Here is a 14,460-nt window from a genome sequence, read left to right as displayed (position 1 = left end):
CGAATTTCAACATCTACACTATAACAGAAAGCTTTTAGTGAAAATTTAAAGTCTCTAGCAATGGTAATTGCTGAGATCTCAGCCGGACAGCCATCCAGCCATAACGAATATAATAGTATCTTTTTTTCAAAATTGCGCTAATAATTAAGTTGTTATACTGGTAGCGCTATCTAACGGTAAAATTATAGCACCTCCGAAAACCATATCGAAATTATTTTCTTCAATGGTCGATCTCACAAGTAATCTAACTCAAAATAGACTAGAGGCTGCACATCTACACTATAGTAGAAAGCTTTTAGTGAAAATTTGAAGTCTGTAGCTATTGTAATTACTGAGATCTCAGCCGGAGAGCCAGCCAGCCAGACATAACGAATATAAAAGCGTATTTTTGCCAAAACATGCACTAAAAATTTAAAGGAAAATAATTCCGATCTTACAAAGCACAAGTTATTCACACTCAAAGGGAATACGACCGTGGACCCAAAAAAGTAGTAATACAGGGCCGTTCCTGCGTCGTTTAATGTCGCTCGCCACCCCTATTTCTTCTGCTCTTATTTCACTTTCAAGGTCATCAATGGTCATCAATAAAGCCATTTGTTGTCATTGCCATATTTCATTTCCAAGGCCATCAAAGTGCATAGATCCGATTTTTGTGGTGTCATATTTCATTTTCAAGGTCACCAAAGTTCGTTGGCCCTATTTTTGTGGACACGGACGACGCGGCTCTGCGCAACTCGGCACCGGAATACTCGGCTCCGGGATTACACGGCTCCAGGACTATCTCGGATCTTCGACGATTCAACTCTGGGACTATTTGGCTCTCAGACGACTCGGCTCTGCCGTAACTCGGCTTCAGGGCTATTCGGCTCTAAGGTAAGTCGGCTCCGGGACTACTTTGATCTGAGAATACCACCAGGCGCATAGATGCATAAATTACACCCAGTTAGGCCCATTCCCCTCGCCTCACCCTGTATGCATCTGCGCAGTATATACCATGTATTGGTACGAAGATGCAAAATATGAATTCCTCCTTAGTGATAAAACAATTCGTAAAGTTGAAATTTGTATGTGCAAGCCATACGAACGTAGGGTTTTTCTGAGCCAACCGGTTCCTGGTAGAACTAGAGCCGAATAGTCCCGGAGCCGAGTAGTCACAGAGCCGAGTTATCCTACAGCCGAGTAATACCAGAGCCGAGTAATCCCAGAGTCGAGTAGTCCCGGAATCGAGTTGTCCCGAAGCCGAGTAGTCCCGGACACGAGTAATCCCGGAGCCGAGCAGTCCCGGAGCTGAGTTGTCCCGAAGTCAAGTAGTCCGGTGCCGACTAGTACCGGGCCGGGTCGCGCACAGCCGAGTTTTCCTGTACAGTCATTTTTGTTGTATCATGTTTCATTTTGCACTGCCATTTTATTTTCAATGCCATCAAAGTTCAATGACATTTTTTTTGGGATCCATATTTCCAATGAGGAAGTAGGTTCGTGATAGGGACATTAGTTTACAAATACGAGGGTGCTGGGCCCGCCAACAAGCAAAATGGAAAATTTAGAGCTTCTCCCGCAAATTTTTTTGTTGAAAAATTTAATTAATTAATTTCATTATCGTACCTGTGAGGATTAAGAACGTCACGTACCTAACCTTTAAATTCTCTGAAACACGATTCAGTGGATACATTTACATGTTTGTATAGTGAATTTCATTGTTTCAACTGTAAAATAAACTTGAAATTGATGTCCTTTATTATTTTGGGAAATCACTTATAAATATTACGTAATGACGTATATGTATTCCTAAAGTAAAATTAGATATAGCCCCATCACCTCCTGTTGATGCAATGATCAGTGGCGTAACTAGATAGGTACCGAACCGAAGACGCTAAGGCACCGATGGCCCCGAATGCGCTCTAGAACACCACGTCCGGGTGAGCAGTACGGGGTATAGACCAGTCATTAAAGAAAAAAACAGCAGTTAAATTCGAATAGTTTTCTAAAGTCGACTACAGGGTGCAAAACAAATTTGTGAGCCTTTAGGATGAATCTCATAAAGGGGCGATATATATTTGACGCAGTTTCGATGTTTCGCCTGAGTTCGATCTATTATACTTTCAGAAAGTAATAAATGGACAAAATGGATATTTAACTGATAAAGAAAGCGTTCAGTAGGTAGTCAAGCGTAACCGTTGACAAAGGTGCAACTTAAACGAGCAACTTTGCTAGTAAAAAAGACGTGGAATGTAAAATGTAATCTTAGGAACAAAGTAATTATCTCTTCATTTATATTGAATAATTGAATTGAATACGTAATTTCATATCGCTTTTGTTTATAAGTCACAAAACTTATTGGTCTAATTAATGGGGGCGCAATTGCCACCGTTGCGGGCGTGGTCTGAATACCGATTTAATAAAATTTAACGTTGTCGAAATGAGTAATTAAAATTTATCCTTTGTGAAACTATACGTTCGTCAATTATTTGTAACTGGAATTAAGTTTGCTAATTACGTATGCTGCTAGTAAATTCTATTAATGATTAATTAATTCCTCCTCTTATAATTGACCGATGTTTTAATTTTATCACTTCATAAAGGTGAATTGAAACGTGTCAAAGAAAATTTTACTGGTTTAGGAATGTTTACTGCGGCTGACAGACCACAGGACATTTCGACCCTAATACTAGTCTGCGGTTGCGTGACCAATCGGTACCGAGTACTGCCATTTATGCGGTGGCTCGTAGGTAGATCGGTAAAATGCCATTTGCTATTGTGGAACGCCCACATGCTTTCTAATTACCGAGGGAGATTGTTTCTTCCATGACGCATTTATTGTAAAATGTTTGTGTGGATTGCAAATGAAAAAGAATTTATTTCCAAAAATATGAGTTACGGAAGAAACCTAATTAACAATTACGAAGTCTTTAATTTACCTGTGTTCTACTTCAAATAAAAGAACCGCAAGACGACGACCTCTACAATTTTAACTTAAAATACTACAAGACACAACGTAAAAATTTAGGGTTCTGACACTAACATCTATGAGGTTAGAGTCTGGGAGGAGGTGAGTGGTATAATAAACAAATGTAATTATCCCTGTACAGTACAGTACCTACAGTAATTACCTACAGTGCTTTAATGATTAGAGCTTAATGGTAACTGATGTGGCCCCAAAATCTGGTAGGCCGAACCTGATCCCGCACCGCTTCGAAAAATACCCAGTTACGCCACTGGTAATGATAAGGAAATATTAATAAGCAAGTTAAAAAGTGGTCGTAATCGTACAAAAAAAGCGCATTTCCACTTGCATTCATTTCCCATTTGTAAGATGCAACTTCTGTTAAAATCGTAAAAATCCGGCCACAAATATGAAAGATAGCGTTGCACATGTGCAATCCATTTTTGACGTGCTACTTCAATTTCATTTTATAAGAAGAATTTCATTTCAATGCTTTTCTAAATAAGAAAATCTAAATTTTGAAACTAACGTTAGATTTTCCTTTGTTACGCGCCTATGTATCAAATTTCATTTAAATGCTTCCATAGATCAAAAAGTTAGCACTGCGCATGCGCAAAATAAAATTTTGAAACTGGCGTTTGATTTTCCTTTATTCCAAGTGCATATGTGTCAAATTTCATTCAAATGCTTTTATAAATAAAAAAGTTTGCAATTCGGTTTATAAATGGTCGAGATGCGAAAAGGGCACTGTGAATTTTGAATCGATTCGACTCAACTTTTGGCATTGCGTATTATATGGCTAAAGCTATTCCCATATTGAATTTCATGCAATTCAGTTCATAACTAACGGAGATGTCAAAACGATCGGACATTTCTAAACAAAGTTCTCGTTCACACGAACAGATAGATGGACAGACAGACAAAGGAACAGACGGATAGACCACCAGACAGGCGACAGACAGCAATACAAAATGATATCTAAACGATCTTTAGGGTCGTTAATAAACGGCAAAAGTGTAAAATTATGGAACATGTAAAAAACGGTTTTTTGTTTTTTTACAATAACTTTTTTTGTAAGCGGTACAGAAAAAATTCCTTCCTTGGTGCAAGCCTCGACACCATAACGAACCAAATAGCAAAAAAAGTAGACAATAGTTCTTAAGATAAAGAACTAGTAGCGTCTCAAAACGAACGGACGGGCGGACAAAGTGGCCACAATAGCGAATTTTATTTTTTATTTTGTGGAAATGCGCTAAAAATGAGTATAATGTTTATAAAAACACATTTTGGTTGGAGTATAAAATGCTCTTAATTGGCTTGGGAGGGGGGGAGGAGGAGGCGGCGATTTTGAGGGGCTCATAGGCGCAAAATATGTAGATCCGGCCCTGAAAACATCATGTATATTTTTTAGTCCTCACTGTTCTCCTATATCGTACACTGAAGACTTTCTAGATCTTGCGGTTCTTCTCGTTCTTCTGGATCAGCTAATTGAGATAAGCTACCACATACAGTGTATCGCAGATTTTTTAATTTTTCTAGATTTTCTAGGTCTTTTCTTGTCTTTTTTTTAATGTTTGATGCTTGACTTGAAAAGTGTTACAGATACTACATTTAGCCATAACACCTTAACGTCAAATAAGTTGAAAGTTTCTGTTATCAGTTTAACTTCAGGAGCCCTATAATCAAACCTTGGCCCTTTGAATGACCTTTAAAGTGGTACTTACATGAAATCTAATAGACTAAAGGTAACAACGTGTTCAAATTTCCATTAATTTTTAAATTTACATCACTGTGGGAGCAATTTAAGACGGCGATGTAGACTTGTAAATGTATCCATTGGAACATAGTCCAATAAATATTTATAGGAAATTTACCTCCCAGAATGTCAATACTGTACCGTCTCGGTCCGTGGCGCTAATCTATCACATATTGTTAAGGAGAAGCGGGCCGTATTTGATCAACTATTAAGAATACGTCAAGTGCATGCTACCGAAAGAAAAACACTTTTTCAATTCTCGATAAGGTCGATCGTAGATTTTCCCTTGCGTATCATTCTGCCTATAAACGAAAGCGCTTTGAAAGCCTCGCGTAAAAGATAATTACTTTTTTTGAGATCGTCAAATAATCTCTTTTTTTCTCTTCTGTACACAGAACCTCAAGATAGCGATCCCATTATTACATTCAACAAGGATACATACGAGATCGGAGAAATTTTAGAGGCAAATTGCACGACGAGTCCTGCACGTCCTCCGCCCCACGTCACGTGGTTAATAAATAATGAACGAGTAAGTATACGTAGGCGCTGTGTATGTTGTTTCAAAATTCCTTTTACGGTTTCCGCACAAAAGTGTATTCCGCTTCGGGTTATACCAGGCGAAATTAATGTAAATTACGTATAAATATTTGGAATGCCTTCATAATGAATATTAACATCTCTACCTTTATTTGTACGCCCGTATATTGCGTGTTTATTGTTTACAAGGGTGGCCCAATTTAATTATAGAATATCAATAGGTAAGAAAGGAAAAAGGGTTTTTGTGTTAATAATAAAAGTTTCTACTCGTTCACTTTATTCCCTTGCAAATTGGTGTTCTAAAATACAAAACACGTTGAAGGACATTTTCCGAAGTTTACAATTTATTATGCGCCAACACTTTTAGAATAAAGGAATAACATTTGCGGATTTTGCTATCAAGAATTTTTTAGTATTTATTTATTTAATTGTCTCATCATTTTATTGATAATAAGAATTACCTCACTCGCGACGTATGCAATTATGCGTCTACGTCACAATCTAATGACCGAAGATCTGCGTACGCCACATTTTGAACATTGTATACGTAGCGAGGCGCGATGATGACTTCGATTCGAAAAAAATAAGGCATGCTAATAAGTACAGTGAAGGTGGGGAATGTATGTTCAAATATGACAAAACTCCTTAACATAACTGTTTGCACGTCACATTTTACAGCTACTACCACCTCCTCCATCCAATTCATGTACTTAGCCATATTCAACTGGATGGAAGAGCAGAAATGGTATGTATGTTGCATTCCATTACTGAATCTCGCCCTTTGTACACATTTCTATGTAATTTAACCTATAGGTACTTATTAAAGACATTTATTATTATTATTATTATTATTCTGAAGGAGAGTGCCAATCAGGATCGCAGTTTCCATATAATGTTTCGTTGATTTATACAATGCGTCAATGGTACGCAGTATCCAAGGTTTTGACACTGCAGAATTACATCTACCTGGTCGACAACGATCTACGCCTTGTAATTTCCCCGCAAAGTTGAAATTTAAAAGGAAAATAGGAAAAATATTCTGAATCCCTGAACGGGCCCCCGTTACTTCGTTCAAACCCACAATAATGCGCGATATACTCATAAATCTTCGACGCTCATTCCATTACAACTCATTAAAAAATAAGAAATTCCACGCTCCGCTTGAAAAAAATAATAAAAATGATTGCTTGTGGATATTACAAACTCCATGTTACGCCACTGTCGCAATTAACATGTTGGAATGGTAAAAAGATGCACCGGAGTAATTCAAAACTTTATTACCAGTTCCCCACTTGACAATACCGGTATCCTGTCGTACCAACCTTTGGTTGTGTTCTGAAATAGGTTTTTAACAGCCTACACTAGAAGCTAAGGAAAGGTCAAAATGCTGTGTAAACTTTTATAAACGCCTCCAAGAGCAATGGAAGGATCTATCTTAACGGTCTTTTAGACCCTATAATGCTTTTCCAGAGGTGTTTAGTCCCTTCCAGAGCTACTGCTTGGGAAGTTACTGAATCATGTGATGTCATGACTTTTAGATCCTAGCTTTACAGACCTTTCCTAGGATTTTTATGCCTTATTAGAGCTGCCTGTGCACTTTTGCAGGACCATGTCGGGATATTCTAAATGCATTTCAGCGATTTTCTGTTCAGTACACCCTTCGCTCCTTTGGAAAGCGATCGAGTTCCGAGAGGCCCTTTAAACGGGTTCTTAGTGTTGAAAGACAAAATTACGGGGGACCACCTTCCTAATCGAACCCTGATGATGTGAAATAATTTGTCGCATCAGAGGCAGACATGCCAACTCAGCCTAATGGCTGCCTATGCTGAAGTATAATATATGCCCATTTTAGGCAGCCTTGATGGCGCGGCTGTTTACCAACCTTGATCTTACAGACCATGTCCATTAATCTAGCAGAGCAAGGTCAGCAGAACACAATCAAACATATTGCATAATTAGGTGCTAATTAAGTGCCCTGTTCCCGAGTTAAATGCTCCTTTTTTTTAAATTATTACATGTTCTACCAGGTGCATATGAACTCTTCACAGCACTACCTCAAAAAACCAAGAAAATGAAAATATAATTAATAAATTAATATATGTCCAACGCTCTACCAATTAATTAATTAATAAAATATAATTAGGTGCTAATTAGGTAATTGGTAGCTATCCATCTTATAACGACTCAAAACGGGGTGAAATTGACTAAGTGGAAATTATAAAAGCACTAAACCTTCCCCATACTTCATTTAATTGTTTCAGATTTTAAATTCAGACATTATGTGACAGCACAGAGTTAGGTATATAGAGGTAGCTGAGTCAGTTTGTTCTAATAAGGCTATTTGAGGTTTTATTGTCACTCGGGGACCTGAAACTGAGAGGTAACTGAAGACGCATCATCTGGTTTAATGATCACTGCTTAATTATCCATGCTAAAAGAACGCATCGGAGCTCGCCAGATCAATGACGGATGAGGCTTGCTACCACTATTCCTCTTATTTTGCTTCCTTTTGTTCTACATAAAGACCCAGCGAGGTGTCACCAAGGCGTCCTGCCGCTGGCGCTGAACCCACTTCATTCACACTTCCGCCTCCTTAGCGCTAGGTATTTACGAGGGTATTTACCTTTATTAGGAAGATCGCAACCGCCCTTCTCCTTGCGTGCTCCAGGTTTTCCAGAGATAGCTTATCTTATGAAGTGTGTTTAGAAGGAACAAGAAAGTTATAAGGTCACAGGAGCCAAGGAAAGTGGAAACGGAGAACGAACGAAACAGAAAAAAGGGGTAGGGAGAAGGGGGCGAATTGAGAGGAGGAGAAGAGGAAAACATGGAGAAATTGATGGAAGGAGTAAAAAAAAGGAAACACGAAGAGGGACTAATGAGACTAAGGAGCAAAGGGATAAAATTAGAGATAAGATTATGGAGGAATTAGGAAGATTAAGGGAATAAATGAAGAGAAGGGAAGAAGAGCAATAGGAAAAAACTTATAGAAGAAGAAAATGAGAAAAAATTAAGAAGAATATAACGATAAGGGGAGTAGGGATGGAAAAAGGGAAAAGAGATAGAGCGGAGGAATGACTAAAACAAAACTTACAAGTAGAGGCGAATGTAAAAGAGGCGAGAACATTTGAAGTACGGAGAAATAAGATAGTAATCGCAGAACTAACATGGGAAAAGAAGAGGGAGGTTATGAGGGGAAAGGAAAAGTAAAGGGGACTGAGATATACATATATGGTGAGTTGAGATATGAAGGAAGAAGGGTAGAAAGGGAAATTGGAGAGGTTACGAAAAGGAAAAGAGGCAAGGGAAACTAATAGTAGATGATGAAGGATACAGATGGAGTACCACGGAAATAGGATAAATTTTAACAGAGAGGAAAAGAACGAGAGGGGAAAGGGCGGAGTATGGAGGAAGAAACTAACAGCAAAAGAGAAGATACCTAGAGGGCAAGTGAGGGTGATGGGTACAGACAGAGTTGACCACATAAGAAAAGGAAAAACGAAATAAAGAGGGCAACGCGAAAATGATATTTTGGAATGTAGCGGAGGTAGTCGGTGAAGAGGCTCAATTCTGGAAGTTTGTAAGAGGATATGATGTGGTGCAGATGATAGAATCATGGCTAGAAGAATTGAATTGGGATAAAGTAATGAACAGAGGAATTATTTACGAAGAGAGGGCAAATTAAAGGGACAAACCAAAGAAAGTATAAAAAGAGACAAGGAAATGTGGATGGGAGTCAGACGAGTGAACGTGTAAATGTGTAGAGAAAGAAAATATGAGTGATGACTATATACGCAACAGAGAATAGAAATGAAGGACTTAACAAATATAATAGAAAATAAGAAGGATGAAAGGGAGGAGGAGGGACTAATCTTGGGGGGTGATTTTAATGGAACATGGGTAGAGATGAAAGAAACTACCACTCACACATCAGGTACAACCTCTCCACTCTTCCTCCAACCATGCTGGAGGCAATCTTATACGCTGTGCCCCTAACATTTGCCGCCGTCTCTTCGCACAAACCCTTTATTTTCGTGATCTCCTTTAGCCCCCGTTCGTTTGGTACTACTACCCCTAGAAGAAGGTCTAACCAGACGATACAACCGATTAGTCGATCTTTGGAAGGTATGGCTGAAGTAATTGGTTATTAGCCACGTAGTTAGTAATCATGATCCGATCATTCATTCATAATTATTGGGGTGCACGAAATAATCACGGAGGGGCTGCTATTAGTCTGGGCACTCGCCCAGGCCTATCATACGTCGCCATCCCCTGATGTTACACAACCCCTTTATCGTTGCATCACCTCCCACAACCACGTCAAGGAATTGCACAATTTCCAAATGTTAGTATGAACAAAGAGTATCCATAATTACTCTTTGGTATGAACAAATGCAATCATGATTCATGATTCTATCCAATGTGTCTGGTTAGGTAACACATGCTACATGTTTTTCCAGCTGTTTATTTTTAACCCAAGTGAAAGTAGACCAATTTGTATATTCATTAACGGCGAGGTGTTGCTAAATTGTTATTTTCGTACGAGGGGGTGTCGCTCAGATGGTAGAGCGCTCGCTTAGCATGCGAGAGGTACCGGGATCGATGCCCGGCACCTCCAAGTAGTTTTGAACTGATGTCCAAAACAGATATTTTGCACCTTATACTTATATATTCAGAGTTTTGTACAATGCTCGCTCATGTGCAGGTGTTTAGACTTAGTATTGAAAAACTGGCGCAATATGGTATTTTTTATTGTTTTCCGCACTGCTATCACTTTATGGACACAGCCGTTGGTCATTTAAGTTAGTGTTGTTTGAAAATCGCTGCCAATTATAATCTGCTGACTGCACACAAAAAGCAAAAAGGCAGAATGAAATAATAATGGAAATGGCTGTTAATAATTTGCAAAATTTTGGGTGCCGGGCATCGATCCCGGTACCTCTCGCATGCTAAGCGAGCGCTCTACCATCTGAGCTACACCCCCAGGTAACGGTGACTTGAATTAATGAAAACGCGATCTGATCGGATTTCAATAAATTGGTCTACTTTCACTTATATTCGATATAAAAAGAATATGTCACGTAAGTTGCCTACCCTGCCAGGCAGTGTACAAAGATTGAAGGGTATGGAAATCTGTGGTATAACAAACGAATCATAGCATAAGACTTACACCCCAATTATGAATGCGAAATCCGACGTAAACGCATTGTTTGTTAATAAGGTTCTATTTCCCTTCTTCAAATCATCAATCCACTCCTTTTTCCTCTTCCTCGCTTCCCTCCCCCTTCTCAGTACTTCCTCATCTCTACTAGCTCCATTACCGCTCCATTTTACTTTTAACAACCTCCTCCAAGTTCACATTCTTTCGGTCTTTCTAGTTCCCTTTAAGTTAATGTCCATACCTCACGTTCCACCAGCCTTTTTCTCAATTCTAAATCCATCTTAAGCACCACTCGCTTTCTCATATACGCTGTCTTGGCCATTCCAATCCTTATCTTCTTTTCACTCGACCAATCGTCGTGGTTCGTTCTGTGCTTCTCGCATTTCTTTATTCCCTTCTTTTTCTGATGCAGTATCATAACGGTTCTAAGAAAGTCTTCGAGTTACGCTTTACTCCCGTAGATCTTATTACACAAATCCCTCGCTATTCTTATTCCTTATTTCATTACACTTTATGAACTCTACCAATATCCCGTCTATCCCAGTAGCCTTACCATTCTCCATATCTCTTATAGCCGCCTTTATTTCTGACATCAAAATACTCCCACCCTTATCTTCCTCTGAAACTTCCGATTCTTCCTCTATATTTATAGGTTCAGGTTTCTCATTCGCTTATCCTCCTCGTTATCCTCTGTTAGCACCTTTCCGTCCTCGCTTTCGAGGCCAATTAAATAGCTATGTTGCTTTGAGTTTCTTTTAGCCCACACCATGTTTCTTACTTTGTTGTACACGGTGTCATGCCTTCCTATTCGATCGATCACGTTTGCCTTCTTAATTCATATTCAGTCGTATTCCTTTTTTTCCCTCTGCCGTATTTTGCCGCTTCCTCCTTTCTTCCATCTTTTCAATTATCACCTCCTTCTAGCCAGATTTTCTTCTGTAGTTTGATAACATGCAAACTCCATTTTCATTTCAATTCTCCTTGCCCTTTCTATATATATTCTTCATCCATCTCGCTTCATTTTACCAGATCCCATTCCTTTGCTCTTTTTGCCCCTTTAATCCTTCTCAATTTTATTTACACCTCTACCAACAAAAGAACATGGTATCACTATTAATATCTGCACCTGGTAATCCACACGCACTTTTAACCTATTTCTGCATCTCTCTTCAATAATGATGAAATCAATCTGCTTTAGTTATCTTTCTCCAGGGTATTTCCAGCTATAAAGTTTCCTTTTATAATGTTCAAACCAAGTGCAATCTACTCCCTTTCTTTAACACTTATTAGAAGAAATGAATTTCTGCCTCAACCACTTATTTCATGCTCCTTCACATTTATTTTGCCTTAGTAACCTCCACGCTATATCAGCTGGACTACATAAATAAGTCAGGAACTCTTCCTTATTTAGTTGAGTCTACCTAATACTTATTTGTTTTCCAGGACAGTGTTAAATAGCAGCATTGATAACGGCTTATCTTGCCTGAACCCACTTGGCTATACATGTATAATGAAAAGACAACGTCAAAAAATTTCCAAAATTTTGGAGGTGCCGGGCATCGATCCCGGTACCTCTCGCATGCTAAGCGAGCGCTCTACCATTTGAGCTACACCCCCACGGTGACGGTAATATTAATTAATAACATTGCGACCTGATTTTTTGTCAATAATTGATCTACTTTCACTCAGCATGTAAATCGATGCATATAGAAAGTCTGTTGAGTTGCCTAACTCCCAGGTAGAATTGTACAAGTATCGAAGTTACGGATCATGAAAAAGCAAGATTTGCAAAAAGTGTGAAAATAGTAGGACTTTCTCTTTGTAAGGTTTAATTTTTGGAAAGCCTGTATTGAATTTTACCAAGTTCTAGTGTTAACGGTTCTCATCGTTCCTTTTCTTTATTCACTTAACGATTCGCTTCGGTGTTAACCCAGTCTCTGAGATCCCGCATCGGTGTTTTCGCGCAGAAAATTACAAAATAACCCCCAAAGATGGGGAAAGGTTTAAAATTCTTTTTCAAAAAAGTTCCTAGCTTTTAATCGTATCAATCAATCAATCTTTATTAGACACCAAACTGGCAAAACTTTTTACAATATAAGATATCTTCCCCACACCTCTTCCAGCACTTCCCCACTCCTGCTTTTCCCTGCCCTTTCCACCTCCTACTCCTAGCAATTCCATAACATGTGTTCTATGTTTTCGTGTTCTTCTTCTCCACATATTCTACACTTTTGTTCGTCTCCCTTCATTTTCACATCTAAATCCCGTCATTATTTTATTATTTTTCATCTTCACCCTCTGTTGTTGTATTTGTGCACCTCTTTTTGTCATTTACATAAGTTTTTGTACTTCTCTCCTCCTTTTGACCTCAACCATCGATTTCTTTCGTAATATTTTCTTCTTTGTTCTTCCCCCTGTTCTTCCCACATTCCTTTTGCGTTCATCCTCGTTGTCAAGCTTTCTTTTTCAATCCTCTCCATGAACCTTACCGCCCTGCGTCCTAACGTTATCCTTATCTTCTGCAATGTTGTTTCTTCCTCTAATAATTAATAATAATAAATAGTTTGGTGCTCTTCAGTTTAGCCTCAATGTCCATTTATAAACCTTCTTTGTATTCCTTCCAGTTCATTCCTTTCTCCCACTCCCATATCACCACTCAGTAGATGAGCACACTGCACACCTATCAGCGTTGCATTGAACCGGTGTTTTCTTGTTCTTGTTCTTGATTTTCAAATCCCTCTCTCCTATTATTCACCACACCTGTCTCAGCGCCACCACCCCCTTTATCCTTATTTTGCTTATTTGCGTTTGTCCCATCATTTCTTTGCATTTGGTACCTTAAATATGTAATTTCTCTAACCTCTTATATTTGTACCTCTCTCTATTTCCATTCTATCTCCCTTTTTCTTCCATCCCCCTTCCCAAATCTCATTATCTTCGGCTTTTCTTCATCTAGCTCTATTCCTTTCCTTTCCCAATACCTCTCCACTTTTCCCATAATTTCCTCTGTTGCCATTAACACTGCGTCGTCCGCGTAGTCCAGGGACCATATCTTTTTTCTCCCCACCCCGATGCCGATCCCTCCACATTGGCCCTGTCTTAATACTTTTTCCATGTCTCTTATGCAGCGAAAGTAAGGTTGGGTTAAGTGGGCATCTCTGATGTCTGAGTCCTTTACATGTCCAAAACATCGGACTCCTTCCCTTCTAAATCTTACCCTCAACCTTTTCTCTCCGTATAGGTAGTTCCTTGATTCTGTTGTTTAACTTCTTGTCAATTTTACGTGCATCTTCCATAATTTGTCCCTTTGTACCCTGTCAAACACTGCCTTTCAGAGACTTGCTATAACTAGACTGCGCCTAACCTTTGAATATAAAATTAGGAAGAAGTCTAGCCTAATGGGAACTTGTGGATCCGTGACAATCGCAGGAGAGGTAAGGTGTACCTCTCCCACTTTTATAATAATATAATCGGTTTTAGAGCGAATATTATGCTCCGAATTGCGTTTGCACTGAAGATTTCAATACTGTAATCTTTTGTTGGTACGTATACTAGTCGCGCGCACTTTAAATGAAAACGCTGCCGATACCAATTGGGATACAAAAAATTTCATAGAACAAAAATTGTAGACAATTAAATTTACTATAAAAAAGTCCGCGACGGCATATATCTATCTTTAATCGTTTAGCCATATCAACCATTTAAAGTTGCACATCTTGATTGCGTTGGCATTCATAGTATCTTTGACTGCTTATCATATATTAAGGGTTGAAGATACATATATGCCATCGCGGACTTTTTTGTAGGAAATTAAATTCTCTACAATTTATCTTTTATAACTTTTTTTTGTATCTCTTTTTGTTTTCTCAGCGTTTGTAAAAAAATGTACGCACATCTTAATTTTGAACTTTTAATAAACTTTTTAGTTAAAAAAGAATCTGGCGTAGGTACGACTACGACTCGAACCCTTGACCTACATGTTGTTATAATTTCAGGTGCTTTTGGGGGTTCCGGTTGGGATGATCGAAGCGTTGTAAAAATTGAAACTGTCGTTATTTTTTTGCCATT

General features: G+C 38.7%; 1 protein-coding gene and 3 non-coding genes across 4 annotated transcripts in view; 2 read left to right on the top strand and 2 right to left on the bottom strand.

The window, feature by feature from the left end:
• The window catches only part of LOC116179536, a 46,359-nt gene extending 39,374 nt beyond the window's left edge, over nucleotides 1-6,985 (top strand). The window contains exons 3-4 of the mRNA XM_031499331.1: nucleotides 5,093-5,226; nucleotides 6,887-6,985. Of these exons, the coding sequence (XP_031355191.1) occupies nucleotides 5,093-5,226; nucleotides 6,887-6,985 (233 nt within the window). The remainder of the gene's footprint in view (nucleotides 1-5,092; nucleotides 5,227-6,886) is intronic.
• Nucleotides 6,986-9,776: 2,791 nt separating this feature from the next.
• On the top strand, nucleotides 9,777-9,849 carry Trnaa-agc. The gene has a single exon. It is a non-coding gene; the product is annotated as a tRNA-Ala (tRNA).
• Nucleotides 9,850-10,142: 293 nt separating this feature from the next.
• On the bottom strand, nucleotides 10,143-10,215 carry Trnaa-agc. The gene has a single exon. It is a non-coding gene; the product is annotated as a tRNA-Ala (tRNA).
• Nucleotides 10,216-11,936: 1,721 nt separating this feature from the next.
• Trnaa-agc lies at nucleotides 11,937-12,009 on the bottom strand. The gene has a single exon. It is a non-coding gene; the product is annotated as a tRNA-Ala (tRNA).
• Nucleotides 12,010-14,460: the final 2,451 nt, after the last annotated feature.

Source organism: Photinus pyralis, unplaced genomic scaffold, assembly GCF_008802855.1.
Source record: "Photinus pyralis isolate 1611_PpyrPB1 unplaced genomic scaffold, Ppyr1.3 Ppyr1.4_LG8, whole genome shotgun sequence".
NCBI lineage: Eukaryota > Metazoa > Arthropoda > Insecta > Coleoptera > Lampyridae > Photinus > Photinus pyralis.
Note: the sequence above shows the minus strand (reverse complement) of the source record. Positions and strands in the feature narration are given on the sequence as shown.